Genomic DNA, 27,669 nt, shown 5'->3' with positions numbered 1-27,669 from the left:
AGACGAAGGCTAAGGAAGCTCCGCACGCCAGGGAGCAAGTTACGCAAGTCGCTGAGGGTAGTGAAGGATCGCGCACTCTTTGCATAGTTACACGCACTCATGCCATGAATGCTCCACTCCTTTCCTACCTCCAGTTTATGCACATCGTCTATGACATGGCGTTCATGTAGTGGTTGGTCCTTATAATTATTACTTGCAAGATTCTCTTAGTGATTTGGTCATTTATGTCTTACCAATGACCGTTATGTGTTTCAGACCCAACTAATGTCTTTGAAGTTTGCGCCTGAACTTGAATCACATTCAGATAATCTGTTGGTTCTAGTTCTTGGAAATCTAGTACCCTCAAGTCCACTGGTCTATATAACAGATTCAAAGACTCACTTAAGTCTGAATCCGTATTGTGATACCAGTCCAGCTCATTGTCCAGGTTAGCCCAATCTAAAATTGGATTATGTCGGCTATTAGTGATCTGAAGGCTTATTTTCCAGTAATTTTCCTGTGGAGATTTCTGGTCCTTGGGTTCATTTGTCCCGATAACACTCAGATAAATCTCCTTACACACCTTGACTGCTCCTTTATCACTGCTTTTGAGCTGCTATTGGAATACACCTGAAGTTGGGAGCTCTCTTTGACCATAGTCTGACACTTATCTGCATACTGGACCCTGAGAATTCCCATATCAACACATCCAACCTTAGACAGTTGAGTCTCTTCCAGTAACCCCGGTGATCACAACCGTCTTCCCTCTAACATTGGTTGTGCACCCTTTCTCCTTCGTCCGTGATGAGTACATTCCCTTCCTCGTGGATTATCATCACCTCCTCTGTAATGAGTGTCTCCATTTGCTCGGGAATTACCCTTACCCATAGAACGGGTCCATCCTCCATCGTATAATACGAGAGATAGGATTCCATTGTTATGATCCCAATAATGCCTTCAAAAACATCATCCTTCCTTGGGAACGTAGAATTCCAAGTTGATGTCCCAGACTTGCTGGGCTGAAACTGAACTAGAACCCAATCCAATTCCATACTTGTAACGCATTCCTTCCCCAAGTAAGACCAATCATTATAACATATGACAAAGGTGATCAATCCTCATCTAGTTGTGGAACATTCATCTCTACCATTAGCAGCTCCGGATAAGAATTCTTTGGATCATTCTAATGTCCCTGCTTGGAATCAGAATCCGTCAATGAATCACAGATTTGGATGATTTGGACTTGGATATCTTCAACCCATTGGTTCTGGACTTGTGTCTGAATATCCAGTAAAATTTGAAGAACTAAATATGGACAATCCTCAGCACATTAGAAACCTTGTGACCTCTCTTCTGACAATGATCACACCTCTTCCATAGTTGAATATGCTAGATCAGAGATTGATGTCACCATTTCTTGATAGCATCCAATATTTCCAAGAGCTTTTCATATAAACAAGAATAATGTCTTTGGAAGGATCTTTAGGTAGTGTATTTTGTTGAACCATGGTATTTCAAGTGATATCTCGAATGAAAAAACTTGCATATCCTAAAAGATTTAGATAAAAATTCAATCTACTTCTGAAAAAATTCTTTATCAATATTCGTTCCCATCCTTTCTTCATTCTACACTATGCTTTGAGCTATTCTCCAAGAGGTATGATATCCATAATCTGTTTCAGTGTCAAAAATGCAATCCTGAACTTCAGTAAGTCTCCTGGAAATCCTCCTCCCATGTCGCACTCTGGTGCTTGACATGATTAAATCCAACTAACTCCAAAAGCCCAACTAGGAGAGTGATTCATTGTCAAGAGCAAGTCAACTCAAGCCACCGTGATCACCAAAATGGAATGAGATGATCTCTTCAAATAGCTATTGCAGGTTGGGTTAGTAGAGTTAGATAAACCACTTCAGGCAAACAGACTTTAGACAACAGATCAGATAGAGACACTGATACTGAAATGAAAATGGAAATGGCACTTCGAATGGAAATGGCACTTGGAATGGAAATGACACATAGACTAGAACTAGAACTAGATTACATTCAGATCTGTACAACTGGAATGGAGTACAACATTAGCCAAAGGGTTGCTCTGAGCTTAGCCAAACAAGTATGAGAGCGAGATGAGCTCCAGGAATGATATTAGACACAAGAGCATAGTACAATGGCGTACAATGATAGCACAAGCTAATCCCCCATCAAATGAAGTAATGGCCCCTATTTATAGCTGTCGAAATGGGCCTCTAACTGACTGTTCACTACGCAGTTATCGCACAGTAACTAGCTCGGTAATTACCAGTTCATCGGCCAATCTAAAATCTAGTCTGGGGGCTATTCCCACTGTTTACATGGTCCCTTGGAATGTATTGATTGTAAGACAAGCAAAGCCAAATAGCAATGTGTTGTTTCCAACAAATGCAAAGTGAGGATTTCTTTGTAGATGGCATCACCTGTATGAACGCATGTGGATTATCTAGAAGTTGACATGGGTGAAAATTTTCATGATGTGATGTTTGAAGTGCATGTTCATGCATATGTCACTCCCATATACAAACTATCAATGAGGACAGTAGAGTGAGCAAACCGGCCTACTGGCTTGTCAAGACCACCAATAGTGTAAATGCCGAAGATTCTCCAAAATAAGTAAATTGATAATAGTGACTGCTAGTAAGCAAACTTTCTCGTAACATATGAATGAACTCCACTTGTGAGCTTTGCAATGGGCAGTTCATCAAAATGGCAAGGAGCCATGGACCATGGTGAACTTAGAGGGCTCCCCCATACACACTTAAAGGGCGTTCAATTGCAAGGTCCTTTTTGACTTAAAGGGCCCTTCATCTGAGAAGTAGGTGCCCCATACCCTTGCAAAATGTTGGTCACTCAAGCAACGAACCGAGGAGCAACTCAGAAGATTCTGAATTTAACACAACAAGCTTGTGTAGTATCACTCCAAAATCACAACAATGCCTCCAGCTTCAGGCCATGAGCACAACTTATTTCTCATGCTTCGACTTTGTTCTTTCTCCCTACTTGTGATTGTCGATGCACAATTTTTCTCAATCTCTTCATGACGGCCCTTCTCTAGTTCTATGAAGTTCATGTAAGTGATGATACCGGCAACTTGCTATTGCACATGCAAAAGGCAAAAGTAAGGCCCCCCAACATAATTGTAACGCGATGAGTCCCCGTAGCTACATGTTATGGGGCGCCTCAAAGAGAATTCAAGGGCAGTTTAAAAGTGCCCTCTAAAGGCACTTTCAAAGGGCCTATGGGGGAGCCATCTTAGTCCATAAATAGTACTTTTGCAAGGGCTTTTGCAAATCTAGTAATTTTTGTAACATCAAAATTTCACGCAACCTCTACATTCCACAAGTGGCATGTGCAGGCTCTTTGACCCACACAGTCCAAAGAGAGAGAAAGTGGAGAGAGGAAAGCGGGAAAAGGAGGCTGTCAAAATAGGAGGCGTGTTACATTTAGCAAAGGGTGGGCCGTCTCCTCTGGACGTCTTGGGTTCGAAACCTGTAACCCTTTCATCGTCATCGTCACACACAGAGAGAGAGAGAGAGAGAGAGAGAGAGAGAAAAGAGCCCTTTTGCAAGCGTTGCCGAAAGGGCGCACTTTTTGCATTGCATTGAACCTTCGAGGTTCGAGCTACCCATTGATCTTCTGCACAGAGCGAAGCCTTGCCTCAAAGGTGGCCTACCTTCACCAAAGCAACGAAGAAAACAGCCTCCCCTTTTGTACTATATATATACTGGGCCTAGCCTACTATCCACTCAAGATCCTCTACAGAAGGACAACAGAGAGCCAGACCTACATCCACAAATGTCACAATAACCCTCAATTCTGCACACCCACCAAGGTCTTATTACTTGCAAATGATGTTAGCTTTCTGATTGCCCTTTGATGAAGTCTTTTGTTTATGATGTGTACTGTGGAGAGAATACAATACTCTGCATAAAGGCACCCACAAAATACATGAGTCTTCAAGATTCATGATAGGCAACAACAGCCTTTAAAACCTACAATTATACCCTGAAGTAGCTTAGCTGTAAATCCATAGAATACTCACAACAAAATAGCAAAGTGTAAAGAGCTCACAAGATGGCAAATTGGTTCATGGGATTCGGGGCGGTAAAAGTGATTGTGTGAGTGCGTGACAACACAAGCTTGATTCGCGGTGGCACTCGAGTTATTCTAAATTCCAAAACAAAAGAGAGGAGCAAAGTTAGTAGACCAATTTTGAGCTTATAGTATCAGAGAAGTAAGAAGAGGTGCATTCTATGTTCTAACATACATTTCTAAATTATGCACATAGTCTAGGCTATATATGTTCCAGAACATGAACTCATCTATATGCTGAAGTTCTGCCAAAAGAATCAGCACTCAAGTACTCCTGTGCACGGCCAGAATCAATACCACGTGCTCTTAACCCAGGCTTCTCCGAATGTAAGTTTTCTACATTAATATCTCTGCTGCCTCCCCTGTTCTTCTCCCTTGCAAGCTAAGCTGCCCACCCACATCATGAAACCAACAGATTTCTCCTCTCTTCCTACTAGCCTCTCCATTCCTAACAGAGATGAGTCCCACTTCATTGAGACTTCTCTGCACTTCCCCTTTTCACAACCTCTAGAGAACATTGAGGAGGATCTTCCCATGTGCAGGCCCTTGCGTAGCTTTGCATTTCAAGCCCCGGAAACTCCGCAGGAGCCCATGGAGTTTCTCTCTAGATCATGGAGTATTTCTGCAATGCAGGTAGCCAAGGCCCTTGATGCCAGGAGAAAAGCAGCATTGGAGGAACAAGCTAATAAGCAACAACAAAATGTGCTTGATTCCAAAGCGCCTGCGGCTACGGTCCCCCCCTTTATGTTCACATCGGGAAATCCGGAAGAAATGGTTATGGACCGAATTTTGGTTGCTCTTTGATTAAATGGTTCCTTATTACCAGCTTCTTATTGGCCTTGAAGACAATGTGCTGTACCTCACTTCATGTATGTGGCTTGCATGTGTTAGGACCTCACACCAACCTCCAGGAGAAAATCTCTTAGCAGTGGCTCTGTGAACTACATTGGCAGCAGCCCCGATAGTCCTCGCGTGCTGAGCGATGAACTCAGGGTATGATTCTCTGCTTCGTTTTCAATATGCAGAATTCGTTTTATATGATAGTGTTATCCAATGTAAACAGTTACTGGCCAAGTTCAGGCTGGTCATAAAGCTCTTACTTGCTTTTCAGAGGTGTTGTCGTAGCGCTCACTCTTTTAGAGTGTGAATAGGCAGCACTTTGAATTTGAGTGGTGAAAATCTTGTAATGGTGGAACAGGGTCATTAGGATAGCTTCACTAGCAATAATCAGCAATGGAGGAGAGAATTTCTGATAGGTCATCAATTAGCATACCCATTCGATTTTGCGAGTTGGACATATTGGGCTTTGTGCCAAGAAAGAAAGAAGAGTTTTACTAGTGTATCATGGGAAATGTCTCACACTGGTTTATCAGGATAATACTGGTGCTTGTTTAGATTTGTTGAAGGAAACCATGTTGTCTGCTCAGCAACATTCTGTAGCGTTGGACCTTTGAAGATTCTCTCAGAATTGCAGATTTCCTGGCACTCATGCCTAATATGTTGTGTGGAGGAGGATACTAGCGGGTAGCTTTGAAACACCAAATGAAGAATCACTTCGTTCACTTCCCTCTTCGGAGAGAGCAGACCCTTGTTGTTCTTTTCCTCTAGTCAGATTGCCCACTCTAGCCCGAAAAAGTAGAGAGCAGTCCCTTGTCGTTCTTCCTGCCTCTCATGAGTTTATCTCCCCTTCTCTTCTAAGTACCAGGAGCCATTAAGCCTGGTAGCGAACGCTCGGCATGCCATCAGCCAATTAAGGGCCATGTATGTAAAAAGTTGTGGAATGGCAGCACATTAGTCTAATGGTGGTGAAATGATGAAGCGTTTTGACTCTCTACTTTCCTGATGCCCACAAACTCCTGAATTTGAAAATTTTCAGTATCATGAATCTTGAAGCTTATTTGAGGAAACAGCTTAACAGCTCCATTGTGTTGCAGTTTTACCGCAGCTTCAGTGCAGCAAGGAATCCATTACGAGAACTCTCCATAAAACGGTGGCTGAAAGACACGAAAGAGAAGAGGAAGGAAGCCAGTCGAGCACATAATGCACGGGTACATGCAGCCATATCTGTTGCTGGTGTTGCAGTTGCTGTAGCTGCAATAGCAGCGGCCACCTCTGAAGCTGAAGATGAGCAAAGCAAGACCAGCATGGCAGTTGCCTCTGCTGCTGCACTTGTGGCAGCTCACACTGTAGAGGTAGCAGAGAGCATGGGGGCTGCACGGGATCAAATGTCTTCCATTGTCAGCTCGGCTGTGAGTGTCAAAACACCTGGTGATATAATTACCTTGACCGCTGCTGCTGCAACTGGTATGGATTTGCTTGTCGATTTCGAACTTGTTTACTGTTGGAGTCATTGATTGCTGTTCTCTTATTTTTTCTATGCTTGCCTGTGTGGATGATATCTTTGCTAATAAGGATAAAGTAGCTTATGGCATCTTAGTTTATTTGATGTTAACAAGTGCGCGTTTGTGGTCTACTTTTCTCGCATTATAATTGTGAGGACTCAGGAGGTTTCCTCACCGTATATTGTGATATAAATTTGCTCATTGTCATGTAAATTTTGTGAAGGTATGTAGAAAGGATGGGTGGGGGATGGGGTATGATGCAGGGTCGAGAGTTAATGACATGGCTAAATAACACTTACTTAAGTACTTAAGATACTAATGAAAGTTGATCAAGATAATGACAATAAAAACATGACTTGGTTAACTGTGAAACCAGTTTTACATTCACATAACAATATGGAAAATGGCATTTCTGTAGCCAAATATACATGTTGAACTTCAGACATCCTATCATAGTCTTCTTTGACTTCAATCTGATAATCAGTGTGCCCATTGACACTATTGCAGCTCTCAGACATACTGCAGCAATGAATGCAAGGGATTTTAAGGGCACTACGAGTCTTGTGGCTTCAATCACCGCTCGTCACAAACATACCAACACCTTCACAAACTTTGCCTCAGAATCAGTCACTGACGATAGTGAAACTGATTGTCGCAGCTCTGACTACTTGAGCAAGGGCTGTGAATTCCTTAAGCGGACGCGAAAGGGTGAGTGGTCTTGTTGACAGTTCCTCTTACTCATTTTTCAGCTCCAAAATGATCACTACCAATAGGTAGTCTCTGCACAGGAGAGTTGCATTGGAGATTAATTTTTGCCTATCTAAACAAAGATTCTCAGGTAACCTTTTGAAGTTCAGTATTTCTTGGTTATCAACTCTGGGCTTTTAGTTTTGGCTTTTGGATCGATTCTAATTTCTTATCTAGGATCATCGATCTGATTACAAACCCCTGTGATGTTATTTTCCAGGTGGTGGTCAAAACACAGGGAAAGTACATGGGTGGTGCAGTCACGAAGAACAAAAAGCGTAAGTCGTCTCTCAGTGCTCACCTAGTTATGCTATTCTGGTCGTAAAACGGAAACAACTAAATGTACTGGCTTCTGCTTGAAAGAAAACAGGCTAATATGAAATGTTATGTTGCTAATACTGAAGAATCTGATGGTGTTTTGGGTTATGCTATGCTACAACAAATCTTTGGAGGGAAGAATTTGAGTGTTGGCCTGTGCTTGAATGAAACTAAAAGCCATGGAAGCTATGCATGTGGCAAGTGCTTGAAGTTCCCCATGGTGTTGTTAGGCTCAAGTGATGAGTTCAACATCAGAAACTTCTTGTATCTTCCTTTCTTATGTCAGTGTGGGGCCCTTTGATATCTGTGTTGAGGTATACAATGAGGTTATAGGATTGCGGCATTACCAACAAGAACCATGAGCTGAGGCCATTCTTTCCTCCTCTGAGAAATTCCATCTCTTCCCTATTACAACTTAAGAGTTTTGGGCTTGTCTTTCCCGAACTCGCCATGGGTGATGCCTAATTGTGATCCTTGCCCATTTATGATGCATGACTACTATTTGAAAGGAAAATTGAGCAATGGGACGGTTGATTTTGATGTGTTTTCCTGTTGAACGTTTGCTATTTCAAACTAGGCAAAGCCGGCGGGTGCAAGCTTTGTTTCACATTTTGCAATTTTTTTGCCAACAGGTCTCGTCCTTGATGTGTATAACGACATCCCTTCTTGGCCAGAAAGAGGCTTTCTTGGTGATGGAGAGAAGAAATGGTATTTTGGTATAAAGACGGATAATGGAGTCATGGAGTTAGAGTGCAAAACTGAGGCAGATCATCGGCTTTGGACAGAGGGTGTATCGCACTTGCTTTCACTTTCTCAACATCTACAGCAACATAGTTACAAGTCTGAAAGGGGTATTTGTTTGGAAGAATGATGGTATATGAAGCAGGACGATGGATTGGTGTGGAGCTCATAGTAATCCTCTCCCAGTGGTCTTCATAAGCGTCTAGTGTACAGGCGTGGCTTTCATCTTTGTCTATATGCATCCTGAGAATAAAGCATTAAATGGGTCTGGACAGGAGCAGCTCGATTAGATGATGACGAGTTCTAACATAGCTGCAGTCACAGATTTGGCTGCAATGAAGCTGCCATTCTCATAACATTGACACTAAGGGCCATTGGAGCATAAAGCCTTTCGAGTGTCATCAGGATATATCCTCCCTACATGTATTTCCACAGCAAGCATTGCAATGCTGTTAAAGCAAGCAAAGCTGAAATATCCATATACTACAGATGTTCATATCATCATGGAATTGGGTAAACACACTGCAAATAAATTTTGATGTTTCTCTCGTCTGCCTTCCAGTGCAAATGTTCCTCAAGAAGGGAGAAGTAGCCTCCTTGTAGAATAGAGTAGCTTTAAAAAAAAACTCTTCTAAATTTAAGAACGGATAGGTTTAACAGTGACGTTCTTGAGTGTGCATGTGCTTCTTTGTGCATTCCATGCTTGATTGATGAGAACTTATGCATGCTTTGTTGTCCACCAAACTGTGCCTATTGGCTTCACCAAACATCACAAAAGGCATTGATGACATTGTATGACAAGAGAATTTGCATCTAAACAGCCGAGGAGTGAATGTATTAGAGGCATCTATCAATATTCCTACCCCTTTTTCCATCTTTTGTATCTACTCGTTCAAATTCTCACAAGAATGCATAGTGAATCATTATGCACATGAGCAAATTCATTCAAAATTTGCAAACACAGAGGTAAGGTCCATAATCAATAGTAGGCGCTAATTCTTGCTTGGCGAGTTTCATCAGTAACAAGCCATTTGAGTAGTCTACGGTGACATTTTATAAGAAACGTGGCTCAGTCAACCCATCTCTGAGGTGACAGTGCACCACAATGGCATTATCTTCCAAGTGAACAAGGTAGTCGTAAGGAATCCAAGGCAGCCCATTGTACTCTCCTCTCGGCCTTACAAGGCCTTTCCACCAGCAAAGCTCATGGCAAATAGTGCAATGCCTGCAGACTGTCAAATCACATACTTTCATATATCTTTTGGGATCACCTCATCAACTCATCTGAAACTGTTGGCAATGTCCATTCTTGTGTTCTTAAGTGTTTGCAGTTGGCTTATAGTCACGTGCATAATCAGAACATGCAATCCAACATAAGCTCTCACTAATATTATGAAGTGATAAGTGCCTCAAAAGCAAGACTCGGCTTGTCTGCCAACGGAAAGACCTGGTCCCCACACATCAAGCTCCACAAGTTGTGATCAGCCATACAAATTGATATACAGATCAACCAGACTTCACAGCGAGGTTACTGGACTATCTCACCAACGTCTGAGTATAATAAACTGTCTAGATTGTCCACCACAGTACTTGTAAGAATCCTTGAGAGGAATTCCGTCAACGCTATAATACACCCTGAATACATCTGTAGAGCATCCATTGCATCATCAAAAATTTCAGGTAGCTATGCAGGCGAATCATTGGACCTATTTCAAAGCTCCCAGTCCAAGAGATGTTTCAGCATGGCTCCCTTCAGAACCCTCTTTGCTGCCAATCTGTAAAATCTTTATGCACAGATAACAATCATGTTTCCATGTTTCAACAAGGTGAAAAACCATAATGGCCTACAGAAGAGGATGGGAAAGAGAGTGTGTGACCCAGTGACCCACTACTCAATCTCGCTCTTTACAGAAATAGGGAAGCAAATGTCCCCCCGCCCCCCCCCGAAAAAATCCTTCCATTAGTTAAAAACCTGCCCAATGCGCTACAAACTGCCCCTGCTAGAGAGGGCTACATCAAAATGTGGGGAGACTCTCCCAATGAGAAAACAGGATATGTACAATGATGGCTAAATCAAGATATGGGAGGAAAAAACCACCACATTGGTGGGTGGTACCATCATCTAGTCGGAGTTGCCCTGAAGCCTCTCAAACTGTTCCCTGGGTGTATGGATGAGCTCCAGCCAGGTGTCACGCACAGTCTCCGCCGCTGGGACGGGTCGAGCCTCAAAAATGCCGAAACATCGGGCTCTCCAGATGAACCAAAGTGTCACGTTGTAGATGAGCTCCCAACAACTCTCTCTACTCTTGAGGTATAAGCTCTGTGGTGGGTTGGAGTGTCTAGGCTAGCCCTCCTGAATCACAATAATCCTGCTGACCGAAGCCATCTCGAAACAAAGCGCTGGGCCTGTGAGGGTGGACCCAGTTGCAGCACCCCAAGAGTACTAGCTAGTTGTTGAAAGTGCCGGCATCAAGCGAAGAATTTGAAGCCAAACCTGTTGTGCCATGGAGCAGTCCCACAAACGGTGGCGCTGTCTCAAGTGTACGGCCACAGGCAGTACATACCACAGAGTGACCACTATGCACCAACCAACTCCCAATTGCAGTAGCTCAATGGGCAACTAGCCACCACTGGAACATAGTGACTCTCCTCGGTTTGCTATTAGGCACCCTCCCAGAAATCCACCAAGAACTCAGTCGTGAGACCCTCCTCCTGCCAATGGTCTGTTGCAGCAGGACGAGTGTCTCTCCACGCTCAGTGTATGTGACGTCCTAACCGTGCTGCATACTGAAAAAAGGGAGTCCCCAGGTCATTAGCTGAGTAAAAGGATCCTCCCAAAACCACTCCCCCAAGTCCCACTGCACTCGCACCAAGGGGCGGCTCTCTCAAGTCAATAACTTCCAATGTCCTGACTTGAGCTGATGGGTTTGTCCATATACATGGGGTACTAGATGTCTTCAACAAGAAGATCACCCTTCAGCACAGGGGTAAAACTCACATCCTTGATGTAAAGCTTGACTTGATTTTTGCACGTGATGTTTCCGATAATTATCAATCAAATTTATATGTGTTAGATAAAGAAAGGTCAGTATTGTTGCGAGAGTTTAGTGACTGTTTTTCTGATTCATTATCATCTCAGTTGCCGCCAGAGAAGCTTGAGAATCATGCGATACATTTGGTGCCAGGTTGTAGCCCACCAAAAAGGCCCCCCTATAGGGTTAGTGCGGCTCAGCAGAAAGAGATTATGGGCCAAGTAGAGGAGCTGTTAGAGAACCGGCTGATTCAACCTAGTTCTTCACCCTTCTGCACCCCAATGCTTCTAGTGCAGAAGAAGGATGGCTCTTGGCGCATGTGTATTAATTACCGTGCGTTGAATAAGAATACCATCAAGAACAAGTTTCCTGTCCCAAGGATTGATGATATTCTTGACCGACTAGAGAGTGCTACAATTTTCAGCAGGATAGACCTTAAGAGTAGGTACCATCAGATTCGTATCAGGTCAAAGGATGTGCACAAGACTGCGTTTAGGACAACATTTGGTCTGTACGAGTTCTTAGTGATTCCATTCGGTCTTACAAATGCTCCTGCTACATTCAATAGGATGATGGATCAGATTTTCCGCCCACATCAAAAGTTTGTTGGCACATTCTTTGATGACATGATCGTCTACTCAAAGAATGAAGAGGAGCATAGGCGTCACTTGATCATTGTCTTCGAAGAGTTACGCAGTCATCACAAGTTGCTTGTTAATCCTAAGAAAAGTGAGTTCTTCATGGAAGAGATTCACTTTCTTGGCCACATAGTATCAAAGGATGGTGTCCGAATGGACATTGCCATGGTTGGAGCAATTAGGACATGACCAGATTTGAAGACTGTGCATGATGTCTGTAGCTTCTTGGGCTTATGCTCTTACTACACAAGGTTTATCAGGAACTTTGCCGAGATTGCTTCACCCCTTCATGCTTTGCAAAAGAAAGAGGTCACGTTCAAGTGGACACAAAAAGAGATTTCAGCTTTTAATCTCTTAAAGGAAAAGATGACTTCAGATCTAGTAACTGTCTTCCCAAGATTCTAAGGTGTCCCCCCATAGCACACATATGTATGCACCATCCTCATTTGTGTTTGCGGCAATTTTGAGCCTCGTGTGCATCAATTTCTTGTTCTTAATAACGAGCGCTCGCTAATGCTGAACACACACACCCCCCCCCCAACTCACTGCCCCCCGCCCCCGCCTGCCCTTGCGCGGGGCAGCCGGGCCCGCCCACCCCCCGGCTGCGCGTACCCACCGCTGCCCCCAGCTCGCGCTGCCCGCTAGCTGCCCCCCTCTCGCGCCGCCATTCAACCCCCCCCCCCCGAAACGAACTTGGAGAAGGATCTCCCGGCTACACAGACCGCCTACAGATACGCGTCGAACGAACCACCCAACCATAGCCACCATCCGACAGCTCCCTCGTGCTAGGGCCAGTGCTGGGGCCAGCGTCCGAGGACGTAGGCGTGCACCTGTAAGACCGAGCGTCCCATACCACCCGGCCTCACCTCCTCGAGGTGACCTCGCGCACTCCTAGCCTCGCGGGCTAACCACTGGCACTCTGCCAGTGGGGGTCGATAACTGAAAATGAGGCCTTGGCCTCCCTTTTATAATAATGGCCGGCCACACTACCTCCGCCCGGACACTGGACGCCCATTCGGACGGCATTTGGGCTAGATCCCCTCTCCTATGAGTGGAACATAACATACTTCCCCCCTTAAGAACCATTGATGTCCTCATCAATGAAGTGGGGATACTGAGCCTTCAAAGCTCTAGCAGGTTCCCAAGTAGCAAACCTTTCAAACCCTTCCATTTAATTAAGTACTCTTCAAAAGCCTTTTGACGTGAATGACGGGTACGATGATCTAAAACTGCTTCTGGTTCCCGAGGAATATACTCAGTTTGCATATCTTGCCATACATTTTCCTCGATAGGCACAGCAACGTCGGCTTCGCCCAATTTCACTTTAAGGCGGCTGACATGAAACACTGGATGTACACTAACATCCGAAGGAAGAGCCAGTTTGTAGGCAACTTGGCCAATTTTCTTTGTGATCAAGAACGGACCACAATATCTAGCTGAAAGCTTATAATGCTTTCCTGTTCGCATAGTCTTGGAATCCTTGGGTATCTTCAGATAGACCCATTGTCCCACATCTAGAATCCTTGGAGACCTCTTTTGATTAGCATAAGTAGTGACTCGGTCACGAGCCGTTCTTATACTATCCTTAGCCAATTCGAGCATTTCCTGCATGTCATACAGGAAATCACAAGCTTGGCGTTCCTTGACTTTCTCTAAGCCAATAGCAATCGGGGATTTAGGCTCGATCCCAGACATCAACATGAACGGGCTAAATCCAATATAGCAGAATGCTTGCTACTATTATAGGCAAACTCTAATTGTGGAAGATACCTTTCCCAATCAGATTGCCTATGAGACATAGGCTCTCAACATGTCCTCTAACGTCTGATTCATCCTCTCAGTTTGTCCGTCGGACTCAAGATGGTCAGAAGACGACATACTCAACTTCATTTGAAGATGAGGAAACACATCTCGCCAAAATCGGCCAATGAACTTAGTGTCTCGATCAGTGACGATATCCTTTGACAGATTATACAACTTATAAAGCTGATCGACAAATAAAACCGCCAACTCATGGCTTTTTACTATCGACTTCGTTGGTATAAATTTCGCCATTTTTGTGAGTCTATCGACCACAACCCAAATAGCGTCATTGCCCCGACTAGTATTTGGCAAACCAACGATGAAATCCATGGAAATACTCTGCCACTTGGCATCGGGGATTTCCAATGGATGTAGCAGGCCAGCTTTCCTAAGGCGCTCTGCCTTATTGACCTAACACTGAGCGCATCTCTTCACATACCTCTCTATGTAAGAGCGCATTCTTGGCCAATAGAAATATCGCTTGACCAAAGCCAAAGTTCTTTGGATGCCTGGGTGCCCAGCGCTAGGAACATCGTTGCATTCGCACAAAATCCTTTGTCGAATCTCATCGATTTCCGGAACACAGACTTTACCATTTCTGAACAATAGTCCACCTCTAATGGAATACTGTCGCTGTCTCGTCTCTCCAGCACGACTCACTTGGGTCTCCGGACCACCCAAGCCTATATGCGAGTCATGCCCTGCTTCGACCTCGTTCCATATCTTGCCAAAATGGTCATCGGACCGACATAGCCCTCGGAGAGAGAGATAGAAATCCGTCGAGATTTTAGCCATAGACAAGGCATTAACCTCAGGAATCCTGTTGAGCGCATTGGCAACTCAATTGCTGGATCCTTTTCTATAACGGATCTCAAAGTCAAACTCTTGCATAAGCTCAACCCATCTAGCCTTCCGGCCTCTGAGATCACCCTGATCACAGATATAGCGCAAGGAGTGATGATCTGTCCATGCAACAAACGTAGAGCCATACAAGTAGTGCCGCCATTTCCTCAGGGCGTGGACTACAGCATAAAGCTCCTTTTTGTACGTTGGATAACGCATTTCAGCATCAAAAAGCTTCTTACTTTCAAACACAACACGACGTCCATCCTGGTATAACGCCGCACCAATAGAATAATCACTAGCATCCATTTCAACTACAAACGGTTTGCTAGGATCCACAATGTGCAATATTGACGCAGTAGTCACCAAGTGCTTTAGTGTCTGAAAGCTCTTGTCGAGACGCTCATTCCAGACAACAAGGGGATTACCTTTACGATGAGGACCCGAAGTCTTTGGCCCTTTTACCCCTCCTTTTAAAAGTTACCTAAGCGGAGCAGCAACTTTAGAGTAATCCGTGATAAACTTGCGAAAGAATCCAGTAAAGCCTAAAAAGGGCTTTACTTGGCGTACATTCTTCAGAATGGGCCAATTTCGCACTTTATCCAATTTTTTAGGGTCAACGCGAATTCCATTGCGAGTAATGATGTGACCCAAGTACATAAGCTCTTTCTTAAAGAATTCACACTTAGAAACCTTAGCGTAGAGCTTCTCAGTTCTCGGTACTTCGAGAACAGTGCGTATATACGCTAGGTGCTCAGGCAAACTTCGGCTGTAGATCAAGATATTATCGAGAAATACAACAACGAAGTTGCCTAAAAATGGTCTTAGCAGATCATTTATCATCTGTTGGAACGTAGCTGGAGCATTGGTCAAACCAAAAGGCAAGACCAAAAACTCGTAGTGACCATAACGCCTATGGAAGCCTGTCTTAGGAATATCTTCCAGTTTAATCCGTATCTGATGATAGCCTCATCGTAGGTCTATCTTCGTAAAATACAACGCTCCATGGAGCCGATCTATCAGATCGTCCATGCGCGGGAGCGGATACTTGTTCTTGACAATGAGCTTATTCAACCCTTTGTAATCCACGCAAAAGCGCATAGTGTTATCCTTATTTCGAGAAAGTAACACTGGCGTTCCCCACGGGGACTTACTTGGTCGAACAAAACCCCTGTCGAGATAATCTTTCAGCTGCCGCTGAATCTCGTCCTCTTCGGTTTTACTAAACCGATAGGGTTGCTTTGAGAAGGGTTGGCTACCAACCACCAACTCAATGCCATGATCTACTCCTCTCGAAGACGGCAAGCCAAGAGGTAGATCATCAAGAAAAACATCCTCGAAATCAGTCATGATTTCTCGGATAACGTTAGATTCGTCGGAATTCCCAAGTTCAACAGAAGAACATGAAACATTTTTACGGAATTCAGTGACAGAAGTACCCAGCACTAATGAATCAAACCAAGCAAATGGTACACATTGATAAAAGTCAACATCAGAAGACTTTATTTCTTTATACATTTCCAAAGCAGTAACAACTGATATTGCAAAACCATTATTTACAAACTTCTGATAACAAAGCGACACAGATACATGAGGCATGTTCTACTTAACAAAAACAAGAGAGTAATGTACATAGTCTATATACAATGAGTCTTGTTTATCATAAAACCATGGAATTCCTAAAATAACATCTGCTCTGTCCAGGCGCATGATGTGGAAATCCACGTTCTCTTTGTAATCAGCCAACTCGAGCGACAAGTCTGGAACCATCCGATTCCATACATCCTTATCCACGCCACGAGCCATCTTCACGCGATACTCATGGTCACTGTCCCGCGTCTGCAGGCTCAGTTTCTGCACCAATTTTGCATTCACAAAATTGTGTGAGCTTCCATTATCAAGGAGTACGGTCACATCGTGACCATTGATCTTCCCGGGAAAACAGAGAAGATCGTGCTTACCAAACACTTTGGTGCTAAAAGTACAATTAGTGCATGAACTGTGCGCTAAATGATGGATTTCAACTTGAATGACATTAGAGTTACCTGAGATCTCGTGAATCTGAACCGAAGGACGACCTTGCGGTTTCTGTGTCTTCTTCTTCTTGGGGCAATCCTTGATTTGGTGACCCGTCTGACCACATTCGAAGCAAGCCCCCTTCTTCACTGCATTAGCAACTGAAGCATTTCTGGCTTTCTTCTTCTCCTGAGAAGATCTCGGCGGTGATTTAGACTTATGCTGGAATCGGGGTCGCTTCCTCGAAGCACCCTCACCGGATTGATGGTCTGCAGTTCTTTTCTTCTCATAATTTGCTCCATTTATCAAATGGAACGTCCTAGCCTTTGCCACTGCATCCTCGACATCAGTCGAGGCTTTGTCCTTAATTAAGGCCCAACGGTAGTCCTCATGCAATCCCAGCAGATACATGTGCACAGCGTGCGTAGAATCCACCTTGCAGAAGGTGAGCGCCTCTTTGAAAGCTGCCGTATATTTATCAAAAGACAGAGTTTTCATCGAAAGACTCTGCAGTTTGGCATAAGCTTTCAAAGGTCCACTTTAGCGAAATCCCTCTTGAATTTCAAACAAAAATCAGCCTACGTCGTAGGCTTCTCTGTTATGTCGCGCCACCAGGTAAGCACCTTACTGCGCGGATAGAGAGGAATCGTCTGAATCCTCCGTTCATCATGCTCCCCATGGAGATCAAAGTATGTGGTCCACTGGTGCAGCCAGTTATTTACGGCCAGTTCCGTATACTTCTTCTCTTCCCCTGAGAAATTTGTAGTTTTGTACGGAATCGTGGCAATCGGACCACCCTGTGAACGCCCAAAAGTAGCAATCTGCATCCGCAATTGCTCGAGATGGGTTTTGCCCTCGGAAATACGCGCAGTCGTCGATTGAGCCATATTTTCGAGAGTAGAGAGTCGGGAACTGAGCCCTTGTACGACCCCTTAGAGAGAGGCCAAGCGAAGGTTCGTCTGAACATTCGCGTTTTCCAGAGCGGTAACACGCTGGTCGAAACTTTGGAAAGTACTTGTAATCCATGTGTAGAGAGCATGCGTGAATGGAATTTGGGCGCGTCGTCACGCTGCACATCTGAGCTGGAGGAATCCATGGCGAAGTGCGTGAAAAACTGGAAGTTTCACGCGAAACCGGGCCTTTTCTGCACTTTTCGGTCGCGAAAAGTTGAAGTGCGAGAAGCTCCACGCGTCGACATGAGCGTCTGAAGGCGAGCAGGTGATGGCGGGAGCGCGAGCAGATGAGAGAGAGCAGGCTCGGGAGAGAAGCAGGAGAGTCTAAAAACTCAATTGTCTGCAACTTACAAGTCTCTGCAAGTGAGTTTTTTAATAAAGCACAGGTTTCAAACTGTAACTTAAAAAAGTCCTCGCCATTTATAAAAGAAAAATACAAGGCCACTTGATTTAAATAAACCAAGTTTTAGTGACATCAAAAAAAAACCTCCAGCGCTGAACTAAAAAAAAAAAACGTTTGCTGCTCTGCCAACGGGTGCTGCGTGGAATGTGGGAGAGAGCACACGCGCGTGAGTTTGGGGAGCTTGCGCTCGCATGTGTTTGGCACACGATAGCTGCCAATTGAGCACCACGTTGGACAAAAAAAAGCTACGCAAGTTCCACTTCATCCTCTACAGACTCAAGGCCCGCTCACAGAGAGAGGTAGTTCTCTCTCTCTCTCTCTCTCTCTCTCTCTCTCTCTCTCTCTCTCTCTCTCTCTCTCTCTATGCTTCGCACAGAGGGACTTACAGAGAGAGGGATTTACAGAGAGATTTCAAAGTATACCATATGCTGAATTTTAATCTAAAGCAGCAAATTAATGATAAAAAACATTGATTTTCATTGAAAACCAGTAAATTCGGTAAGAATCCTCTGATTTTCAGCACTCCCACCTGTTAAATTGCTGAATTTTGTCAAAAATCAGCAAAAAACACATTAAGTTTCACCTGCAAACATACTCATGAGAAGAAAAACGCACAATTTCAGCGGATTACGCGAACTCGAGGTTCCCCGACTCGAACCGATCCGTAGGTATGCACAGTCCCTCGTGCAGCCAAGCCGGCTCTGATACCATGAAACGAACTTGGAGAAGGATCTCCCAGCTACAAAGACCGCCTACAGATACTCGTCAGACGAACCACCCGGCCATAGCCACCATCCGGCAACTCCCCCGTGCTAGGGCCAGCGTCCGAGCACATAGGCGTGCACCTGTAAGACCGGGCGTCCCATACCACCCGGCCTCACCTCCTCGAGGTGACCTCGCGCACTCCTAGCCTCGCGAGCTAGCCACTGGCACTCTGCCAATGGGGGTTGATAACTAAAAATGAGGCCTTGGCCTCCCTTTTATAATAATGGCCGGCCACACTGGCCGTGTTCACACTACGTCCGCTCGGACACTGGACGCCCATCCCGACGGCATCTGGGCTAGATCCCCTCTCCTGTGAGCGGGACATAACACCCCCCCCCCCCGCCCGCTGCCTCTTGAGGTCCCGCACACTGCCCGCCTTATCTGATCTTCCTCCCCCCCCCCCCCCCCCCCCTGCCTTCTTCTCCCCGAAGCCTCCTGCACTTGGCTTTGGCAGCACTGTTTCTTTGGACAATGCTCGGCGCGCTCGGCTGCAGAGTCGCTTCACTGCCCGCTTCTTCGACACAGCAGTAGACACAGAGGCTCCAGCTCCGCCACAGAGGGACTCGTCCGAAGCCCCCACGCCCGACCCCGCTGAGCCCACCATTCGACTTGCTCTTTCGCCGACAGAGCAAGCGAGCCTAGCAGCAAAGGTAGAGCGCTTGCAGGCGACTTCTGTCATTTGCAAGATTCTCGGCACCCAACACCTAGCAGAGGAGAGCTACGTGACCTTCTCCGAGCCCGCCTTCTCGCAGAAGTGGGCAAGATCTTGGACGTACAGATACTCGGACGAGGTTACTATCAGATTGAGTTTGAGACCTCCGAGATGGCGTCCAAGGTCATCGCCATGAGTCCATTGACCATCCGAGCAGCACGAGCCCACTTTCAACAGTGGAGACATGGTTTCGACCCTGCTTTGGATGTTCTAGTAGAGGAGGCAAACATCCCCATCTCCGTCTGCTTTTCGGGTTTGCGGAGGGAGTACTTACCACTTTTGTCTAGGATCGGCTCAACCATTGGGACTGTCCTAGAGACACCTCGCACGACAGCCTCAGTAGATGCCAAGGCGGCTGGCATTCCCTCAGTTCGCGTTTTGGTCAGAGACACTCGCACGCTCCCGAAGGTTATTCTTCTGCCTCGGGTGAGTGGAGGTTGGTTTAGATAGAGTGTGGAGTATTCGGGCCTCCCGAACCAGTGCTTCATTTATCGATAGATGGGCCATCTAGCGAAGGCCTATCCACGGAGGAGGCCTCGACCTACACCATAGCCTCAGCCCCAGCCTGCAAGGGCTGGCCAGCAGACACAGACAGAGACACAGCGCACACATGCAGAGCCACCCTCTGAGCCTGGGGCTCCAGCAGAGGAGGGATGGCAGCAGGTCCATGGTCGACGACGACAGGGGCCACAGCGACAGCCTGGCACTCAGAGTGGTCCTCAAGCGCCTACTCAGCAGCAATGGGTTCCCACGGGGAACCGGTTTGGTCCTCTTGAGCAAGATGAGGTCCCTGCTCCAACCCCCACCCCAGCTTCACCCTCGACAGGCCCTCCCCCTCCAGAGTTCCCCCCCTCTTCCTCATCCTCCCCCCCGCCTCCTGCTCCCGCCACCTCTTCCTCCCGCCCCTCTACCTCTACCGCTCCCCCGCCCCTCTTCTCCACCGCTCCCCCCTGCTCCTCCCCCCCCCCCCCCCCCCCCCCCCCGCTTCAGTTCCACAGTCTGTCCCAGGGGGCAGGGCCTTCTCCGGCTGCTAGGAGATCTCTTGGCATCGCCTTTGCCAGCTTGGCGAGAGAGGGACAGCCTTTCTTGCGGCCCCCTCTACAGGTGCAGATGTCCCCCCTTGCAAATATCCCTCGAGGTCTGACGAGCATTGACATCCGGCGCCGATGGGATTTCTTCGACTATGACTTCACTCGTTTTCTCGGCGACCCCTTAGCAGACAATGAGGCAGCTTGCTTCAGGGTCCATGTTCTGCTGCTCGCAGCTAGGGGGACAGAGGACTTGGACTCAGCAGTTGGCTTCTCCTTTCCCCTCTGCGGCAGGGACCAGACAGAGTGGACTCTCGACTCAGTGTTGGGATGGTTGCACACAAAGGTCCTAGAGTTCTCTCACCACATGGGAGAACTAAGAGTTACAGACATGCTTCAGACCATGTGGCCATTGGCCAAGTTTGCGGTGACACCTCCAGATTCAGTAGTATGTAGACACATTGTGGTTTACTTCTTTGCCGATACACAGTGCTTGCCATACTATGTATACATTCATGAGGACTCCTGGACAGAGGAGGTTGCTTTACGTATGGCTCGCTCTGCTTGGGCTTGGGCCAGGCACTCGTTGCAATCACGCCTATCTAGAGGACGTTCGGATGCGGATTACTCCCCATCCAAGCCAGCCTCGAAGATAGCCCGTCTAGCTGCGGCGGCGGCATCTGTTCTCTCTCGCTCCCCATCAGGATAGTCTCATGGAACGTGCAGGGACTAGGTGGGCCCCAATTTCAACGTCAACGGGGCCGACTGTGTTAGGAGCTTCAGCGTTGCCTTGTGGGAGGAGAGATTGATCTCCTTATGCTTCAGGAGCACCATCTGTGTTAGAGCCGCATTAGACGTTGTGGTCAGCTCTTGCGTGGACGATATGACACTTTTTGGTCAGCTGCTTTTGGACCTGGAGGCATCCAGGGTGAGGTATGTATGACTATTGCGGACTCTTTGCAGCAGGCCATTGTGGGCAAAGGGATTATTGTGCCAGGCAGGGCTCAGTGGATCACTATGCAGGTTCAGGGTTGCCTAGTGGGCTTCTTGAACATCTATGCGCCCAATGTGGCGAGTGCTCGTGTTAGGTGCAGCGGAATGAATGTTGTATTTTCTCAGAATTAGTGATCTTTATTACTCAAGGTTCCTTTTAGTCCTTTAGCGAAAGAGAGAGCTTTCCGTCTGTAGAGTGTTGTGGTCACGAACAAAGTGAGTGGATTGTGCGTGCAAGTGAATGAGACTGAGAGAAGGAGAGAGAAGAGATACGACACCGAGAGGTTGTAAAACCCTCCTCCGAAGGCCCCCGAGAGTGGTCTATTTTGATTGCACAAAGGTGTACAATGCGAATGCAATGGACTGATGCAATGGGACTATGCAGATGACGACGACGGCGATGACGACGACGACTTGATGGCTGAAATCTGTGGTCTTCTAACTGCTGGTTTTCGGGACTGTTTCGGTGGCTGAAAATGACTGTTTTGGCTGCATTTTTTTGGCTGAAAATGGGGGAACATCTACAACCGTCTAGGGGGAGTTCTGCTTACTGTGTCTTAGGGCTGAAACCGTGGGCATTTGTGGCGGTTAAGTGCTGAAACCAAAAACGCTGGCTGAATTTGTGCTACCTGTTGAAGACAAAAACGCTAATGGCTGAAGTAGCAAAAACGCTGATGTTGATGAATCTGTTGGCGATCTCACAGGGATCTGCAATCACTAGGGTGCTGGGAGGCTGGCGATCAAGTACTGCTAGAAATGCCAGGTCTTGGAGGGTAGGAGAGGATAGGGAAATCCAGAACGCCAGAGGTTCTGGGGGTTACTGCTGAGAAGCTGCCTGTTGAGCGGGAAGCTCCTGCTGCCTCTTCTGCCAGAAAGTGTGAACTTTGGTTTGCTTATATATTAACTTAGCAAAATTGCCCTACCTACTTTTGTAGGAAAGTCACTTAAAAATAATAAGTGAAAATCCCAATAAATAGGAAAATAGGCTAAATGCACTGGAAAATTCCCCTAACTGATGCTAATGGATTCTGATGGGAATTCCGATGATCATGTTGTGTGCAACCGGAGAATATGCATCTATGCTAAGTGACTAGGCATGCACGGTCTACGAATAGACTCACAAAAGTGCCAGATCACTGCTAATCTAACTTGATCGGACTGACTGAACCCTGTTGTGGTGTAGCTTGTCCACAGACACATAGAGTTGGGATGTGTCACGTGACATCCCCTCCTTTTCAAAGTGAGGTACTGGTACCGAACTGTATGGCATCGAGGGAGATCGCCAACAGAATCCGGAATCCTGGAAGGGACTCTTCGCCGGCCCACTCTGATGTGTGGGTCGAGCCGTACTTGAACTTCATAAAGGTCTGCAGCGCTTGCTTCTTTGGGCTGCGCCGAAAGCGACAAAGTCGTTTGAATCTCCTTTCTTGCTTCAACTTCGTCTAGAGTCCTGCTTCTTTCGTCTTCAAGAAGCTCCATGGCTGAAAATTCCTGAAACCGTCTCCAACACAAAACCATGAACATACCCATTCCATGTAAAGTGAAGGAAAAAAATCTTGTCTTCTCTAAAGACTATGTATGCAATGTAGACGAACATAGAGACAGCGTGACAAACCGTTCATCCAACACATGCAAAGAATGCGATCGAATCTTTTCTGTTTGATCGAAATCAATCAACTATGGCAAATCACACTGGAAATGCCCATGCTTGGTGCTCATACTATCATGTGCTGTTTCGGAAACTGTGTCATGCCAAGGAAGAGACATGGAATGTGACTTCCTGACGTACAAACTTTTTAGCTTTTCATGAACAATCCGCATCCATTCGTACTCATCCATGAGAAAAACGTGCTCAACATACAATATGTCATGCCTAGGAAAAGGGATCACATAACTATGCTGACTAAAATATAGGAAACCGTCACGAATGAAACACTCGAACAATGTGTGCGTATCAATCATGCGAACACACAATACTTCCTGTGAGGGTTCTTTGGACCAAGGCTCGGAGCCAAGATCACTTCTTCTTGAATGATCGAATCGTCCTGTGGGGGTTCTTTAGACCTCGACTCGAAAGCCAAGATCAGATCTTCGTGATTGATCGAATCTACAACGAGGTTAGTTTCGCTAGGAAAAGCATCAACTAACACATCATCCTTGTGAACAATCACATCTTCTTCATGCAACTCATCATGCTTGTGAGAAATCACATCTTGATCATGCAAATCATCAGGCTTGTGAGAAATCACATCTTGATCATGAAAATCATCATGCTTGTCTTTGGCATCCAAATCATCATGCTTAGCAATATCATTCAAATCATCATGCTTCTCATTGTCAATCAAATCATCATCATGCTTCACACAATCATGCAAATCCTGTGGATCATGCTTTGGAGAAGAAGAGACTGAGAGAGTCTCCTTTTCCCGAATCTCTTGCATCGTTGCCGGCACTGGAGACAAGAGTCGCAAGAACTCTTGCATGTGTCGGTCGCGCTGTTCTTGTCTTGCCTTTCTTGCTGCTTCTCTTTCTACTTCTCTTGTCTTTCTTTCTACTTCTCTTTCTGCTTTTTCTTCTGCGTTTCTTTTCTACCATTCTTTCCTTAAACATCTGCTTTAACTCCTCCATAGGAGTTAGTGCAATCTTTGTCGTAGATGGGGAAGGGTCGGAAAAACCTCCTGGTGGGGAAAATTCTTCTTCGCCTCTCTCATGCTCATCACCTGTATGCGAAGTATCCATTCCGCTTCGGGTGACTACCATTCTACAATCGTGGGTTCTTGGGTTCTTGGGTTCTTAAGTCCACGAGGAACTTGGGTTCTTGGGGGTCTTGAGTCTTGAGGGTCTTGGGTTCTTGAGATTCTTGAGGTTTTCTTTCGCTTGCAAATCGCGTTGGAGAAGGATCTTCTCTTCACCCGAGTTCTACCCTTTTCTGCGGGCGCACCCCTTGGCGGCCTTGCGTTCACACCAAGGTTGCTTTTTCCCACCTCACGTCGATTGGCCGGCCGCTAAGTGCACAGTCCGCTCTCAATGAGTGAAAAGAGACACAAGGGAAGGCTGGACAAGCCCTTCTTTCTTGGGATTCCTGTCACTCTTCAACAAAACACGATTAGGAATCGCCACGCCCAAGTAAACTTGGGTTCGTGCGATCGCAACAAGCAAAAAAATTTCTTGTGGTTCTTTCCTTGAGTAATGCAGAACACTTCCAAAGCTCTGATACCAATGTTAGGTGCAACGGAATGAATGTTGTATTTTCTCAGAATTAGTGATCTTTATTGCTCAAGGTTCCTTTTAGTCCTTTAGGGAAAGAGAGCTTTCCGTCTGTTGAGTGCTGTGGTCACAAACAAAGTGAGTGGATTGTGCGTGCAAGTGAATGAGACTGAGAGAAGGAGAGAGAAGAGATACGACACCGAGAGGTTGTAAAACCCTCCTCCGAAGGCCCCACTCTCGTCGGCGAGTGGTCTACTTTGATTGCACAAAGGTGTACAATGCGAATGCAATGGACTGATGCAATGGGACTATGCCGATGACGACGACGACTTGATGGCTGAAATCTGTGGCCTTCTAACTGTTGGTTTTCGGGACTATTTCGGTGGCTGAAAATGACTGTTTTGGCTGCGTTTTTATGGCTGAAAATGGGGGAACATCTGCAACTGTCTAGGGGGAGTTCTGCTACTGTGTCTTAGGGCTGAAACCGTGGGCATCTGTGGCAGTTAAGTGCTGAAACCAAAAACGCTGGCTGAATTTGTACCTTGCCAAAAACACTAGCCTGTTGAAGACAAAAACGCTAATGGCTGAAGTAGCAAAAACGCTGATGCTGATGAATCTGCTGGCGATCACAGGGATCTGCAATCGCTAGGGTGCTGGGAGGCTGGCGATCAAGTACTGCTAGAAATGCCAGGTCTTGGAGGGTAGGCGAGGATGGGGAAATCCAAAACGCCAAAGGTTCTGGGGGTTACTGCTGAGAAGTTGCCTGTTGAGCGGGAAGCTCCTGCTGCCTCTTCTGCCAGAAAGTGTGAACTTTGGTTTGCTTATATATTAACTTAGCAAAATTGCCCTACCTACTTTTGTAGGAAAGTCACTTAATAATAATAAGTGAAAATCCCAATAAATAGGAAAATAGGCTGAATGCACTGGAAAATTCCCCTAACTGATGCTAATGGATTCTGATGGGAATTCCGATGCTCATGCTGTGTGCAACCGGAGGATATGCATCTATGCTAAGTGACTGGGCATGCACGGTCTACGAATAGACGCACAAAAGTGCCAGATCACTGCTAATCTAACTTGATCGGACTGACTGAACCCTGTTGTGGTGTAGCTTGTCCACGGACACATAGGGTTGGGATGTGTCACGTGACAGCTCGAGCAGAGTTTTGGTCACAGATAGTTGAGTCTCTGCCGCAGGCAGAACACCGGTGCATAGGAGGGGACTTCAACATGTTGGAGGACCCTTCTGACAGGATTGGTGGTAGCCATGCTACTGTGCATGGAGTTGAGCTGGCAGCTTGGGAGAGGTTTTGTATGACTCTGAGGGTAACTTCAACTTTGGCAGCACTCTGGTTTTGTGAGGCCCCCAGACAGCCTTGCCTTCTCTCGTTCAGACCGTAGAGTGGGAGGAGTGAATCTATCGCGGATAGATCGCTTCTACACTAGTGACCATTTCAGTGACTTGGGAGGGACAGTGGGCATTCTGGCAGGGACTTCCTTCTCGGACCATGCACCAGTGATCCTCACAATGGCAGACAGGTAGAGGAGTGGGAGCACGATGCTTCGCATCCCAGAGAGGGTCTTGTTGGACTCAGCACTCAGAGAGCGGATAGAGGCTCTCTGGACAGAGAGCTTAGACAGACAGGATTCTCCTGCTGACAGAGTGGCCTCAGGCCTAGCTCAGATTAGCCGTTTTTTTCTCCAGGAGTCTCTGGCTCGCCAAGCTGCAGTGAGAGAGGAGGAGCAGCGTCTCAGACGGGGCATTGCTTCGCTACAGAGGATGCAGGAGCAGCATCCACACAGTCCTTGGTTGGAGGAGCAGCTACAACAGGCTCGTCAAGAGCTTGTTAGCACAGAGGAGAGGCGACATGAGTTTGCTTTCCACCGACAAGCAGCTCAGTGAACCAAGGTGGGCGACAGAGTGACGGGTGCTTTCTTTGAGGCAGTGGGGCCTCGGCATTCGCATGCCAAGGTCAGTCAGTTAAGGAGGCCCGACGGGTCAATTGCTTCTGAGCCCGAGGATATGCGTGCAGTTGCTACTGACTTACCGCGAGTTACTGTCTGCTGCAGAGCCCCAGTCAGAGCGTCAGGATGCATGCAGGGAGCAGGTTTGGGCACAGATGCCTTGTCTTGTGACTGAGGAGATGCGTCAGAGGCTTGAGCTACCACTTCAGCTTGAGGAGCTGCACACGGCTCTTAGGGCCCTCCCTCGTGGTAGCTGTCTAGGTGAGGATGGGCTGACTCCCAGTTTTTTCTTGGAGTACTGGGACCTGCTTGGCCCAGATCTCTGTAGTGCTTTTCAATACATTTTGCACACAGGAGTGATGCCTGACAGCATGAGTGAGGGCCTGACTACCTCATTTCCAAGAAGGGTAGCTCCTTGGATAAGATTCGACAGTGGCACCCCATCACCATCCTCAACTCAGCCTACAAAATTCTTGCCAAGGCTCTGAGTTTGAGGATTCAGCCACTTCTAGAGAGCCTTATACCCGGGACTCAGACAGGTTTTGTCAAGGAACGCAGTATCCTTGACAACATCTTTACTTTTTGGGAGGCTTCTGCCCTGGCACGGCTCCGTGGTGAGGACCTAGTGATTCTTCTTCTCGATTTTGAGAAGGCATACGACAGAGTTGACTGGGACTTTTTAGAGGGCACTCTACGCAGGATGGGCTTCTCAGATGCTTGGATCAGAGGGGTGTCAGCTTTGTACAGACAGGCTCACAGTCAGGTACTTTTGGTGGGAGGTAGAGGTGATCGCTTCATGCTCACACATTCGGTCAGACAGGGCTGTCCTCTTGCCCCCTTCCTCTTTCTGTTCTATGCAGAGGCGATGAGCAGGTTTTTGGTGTCGCAGCAGGTTGGTCTACGGGGCTTAGCACTCCCTATTCGGGGAGATGAGCTTCTAGACGCTGATTTTGCCGACGACTCAGCCTTGTACTTAGATGGCCAGGAGGCCAACCTTCACAGGTGTGAGCAGGCTCTGGAGACCTTCTGTTGTGCATCGGGCGCACTGATCAACTGGAGAA

General features: G+C 46.6%; 1 protein-coding gene, 1 long non-coding RNA gene and 1 pseudogene across 2 annotated transcripts in view; 1 reads left to right on the top strand and 2 right to left on the bottom strand.

The window, feature by feature from the left end:
- Nucleotides 1-936: 936 nt before the first annotated feature.
- LOC147424540 (uncharacterized) lies at nt 937-1,430 on the bottom strand (annotated as a pseudogene).
- A 2,753-nt stretch (nt 1,431-4,183) lies between these two features.
- On the top strand, nt 4,184-8,798 carry LOC147424539 (VAN3-binding protein-like). Its single transcript, XM_086500253.1, has 7 exons — nt 4,184-4,876; nt 4,994-5,095; nt 6,037-6,406; nt 6,952-7,152; nt 7,233-7,282; nt 7,412-7,469; nt 8,142-8,798. The coding sequence occupies exons 1-7, from the start codon at nt 4,505-4,507 to the stop codon at nt 8,378-8,380; spliced, it is 1,392 nt and encodes a 463-aa protein (XP_086356379.1). The 5' UTR covers nt 4,184-4,504; the 3' UTR covers nt 8,381-8,798.
- Nucleotides 8,799-9,219: 421 nt separating this feature from the next.
- LOC147424538 (uncharacterized) overlaps nt 9,220-27,669 on the bottom strand; it is a 52,008-nt gene continuing 33,558 nt past the window's right edge. Inside the window, exon 2 of the long non-coding RNA XR_015186432.1 lies at nt 9,220-10,025. This is a non-coding gene — a long non-coding RNA (uncharacterized LOC147424538). The remainder of the gene's footprint in view (nt 10,026-27,669) is intronic.

This window comes from Adiantum capillus-veneris, chromosome 25 (assembly GCF_014529385.1).
Source record: "Adiantum capillus-veneris isolate H3 chromosome 25, ASM1452938v2, whole genome shotgun sequence".
NCBI classification, from domain to species: Eukaryota; Viridiplantae; Streptophyta; class Polypodiopsida; order Polypodiales; family Pteridaceae; genus Adiantum; species Adiantum capillus-veneris.
Note: the sequence above shows the minus strand (reverse complement) of the source record. Positions and strands in the feature narration are given on the sequence as shown.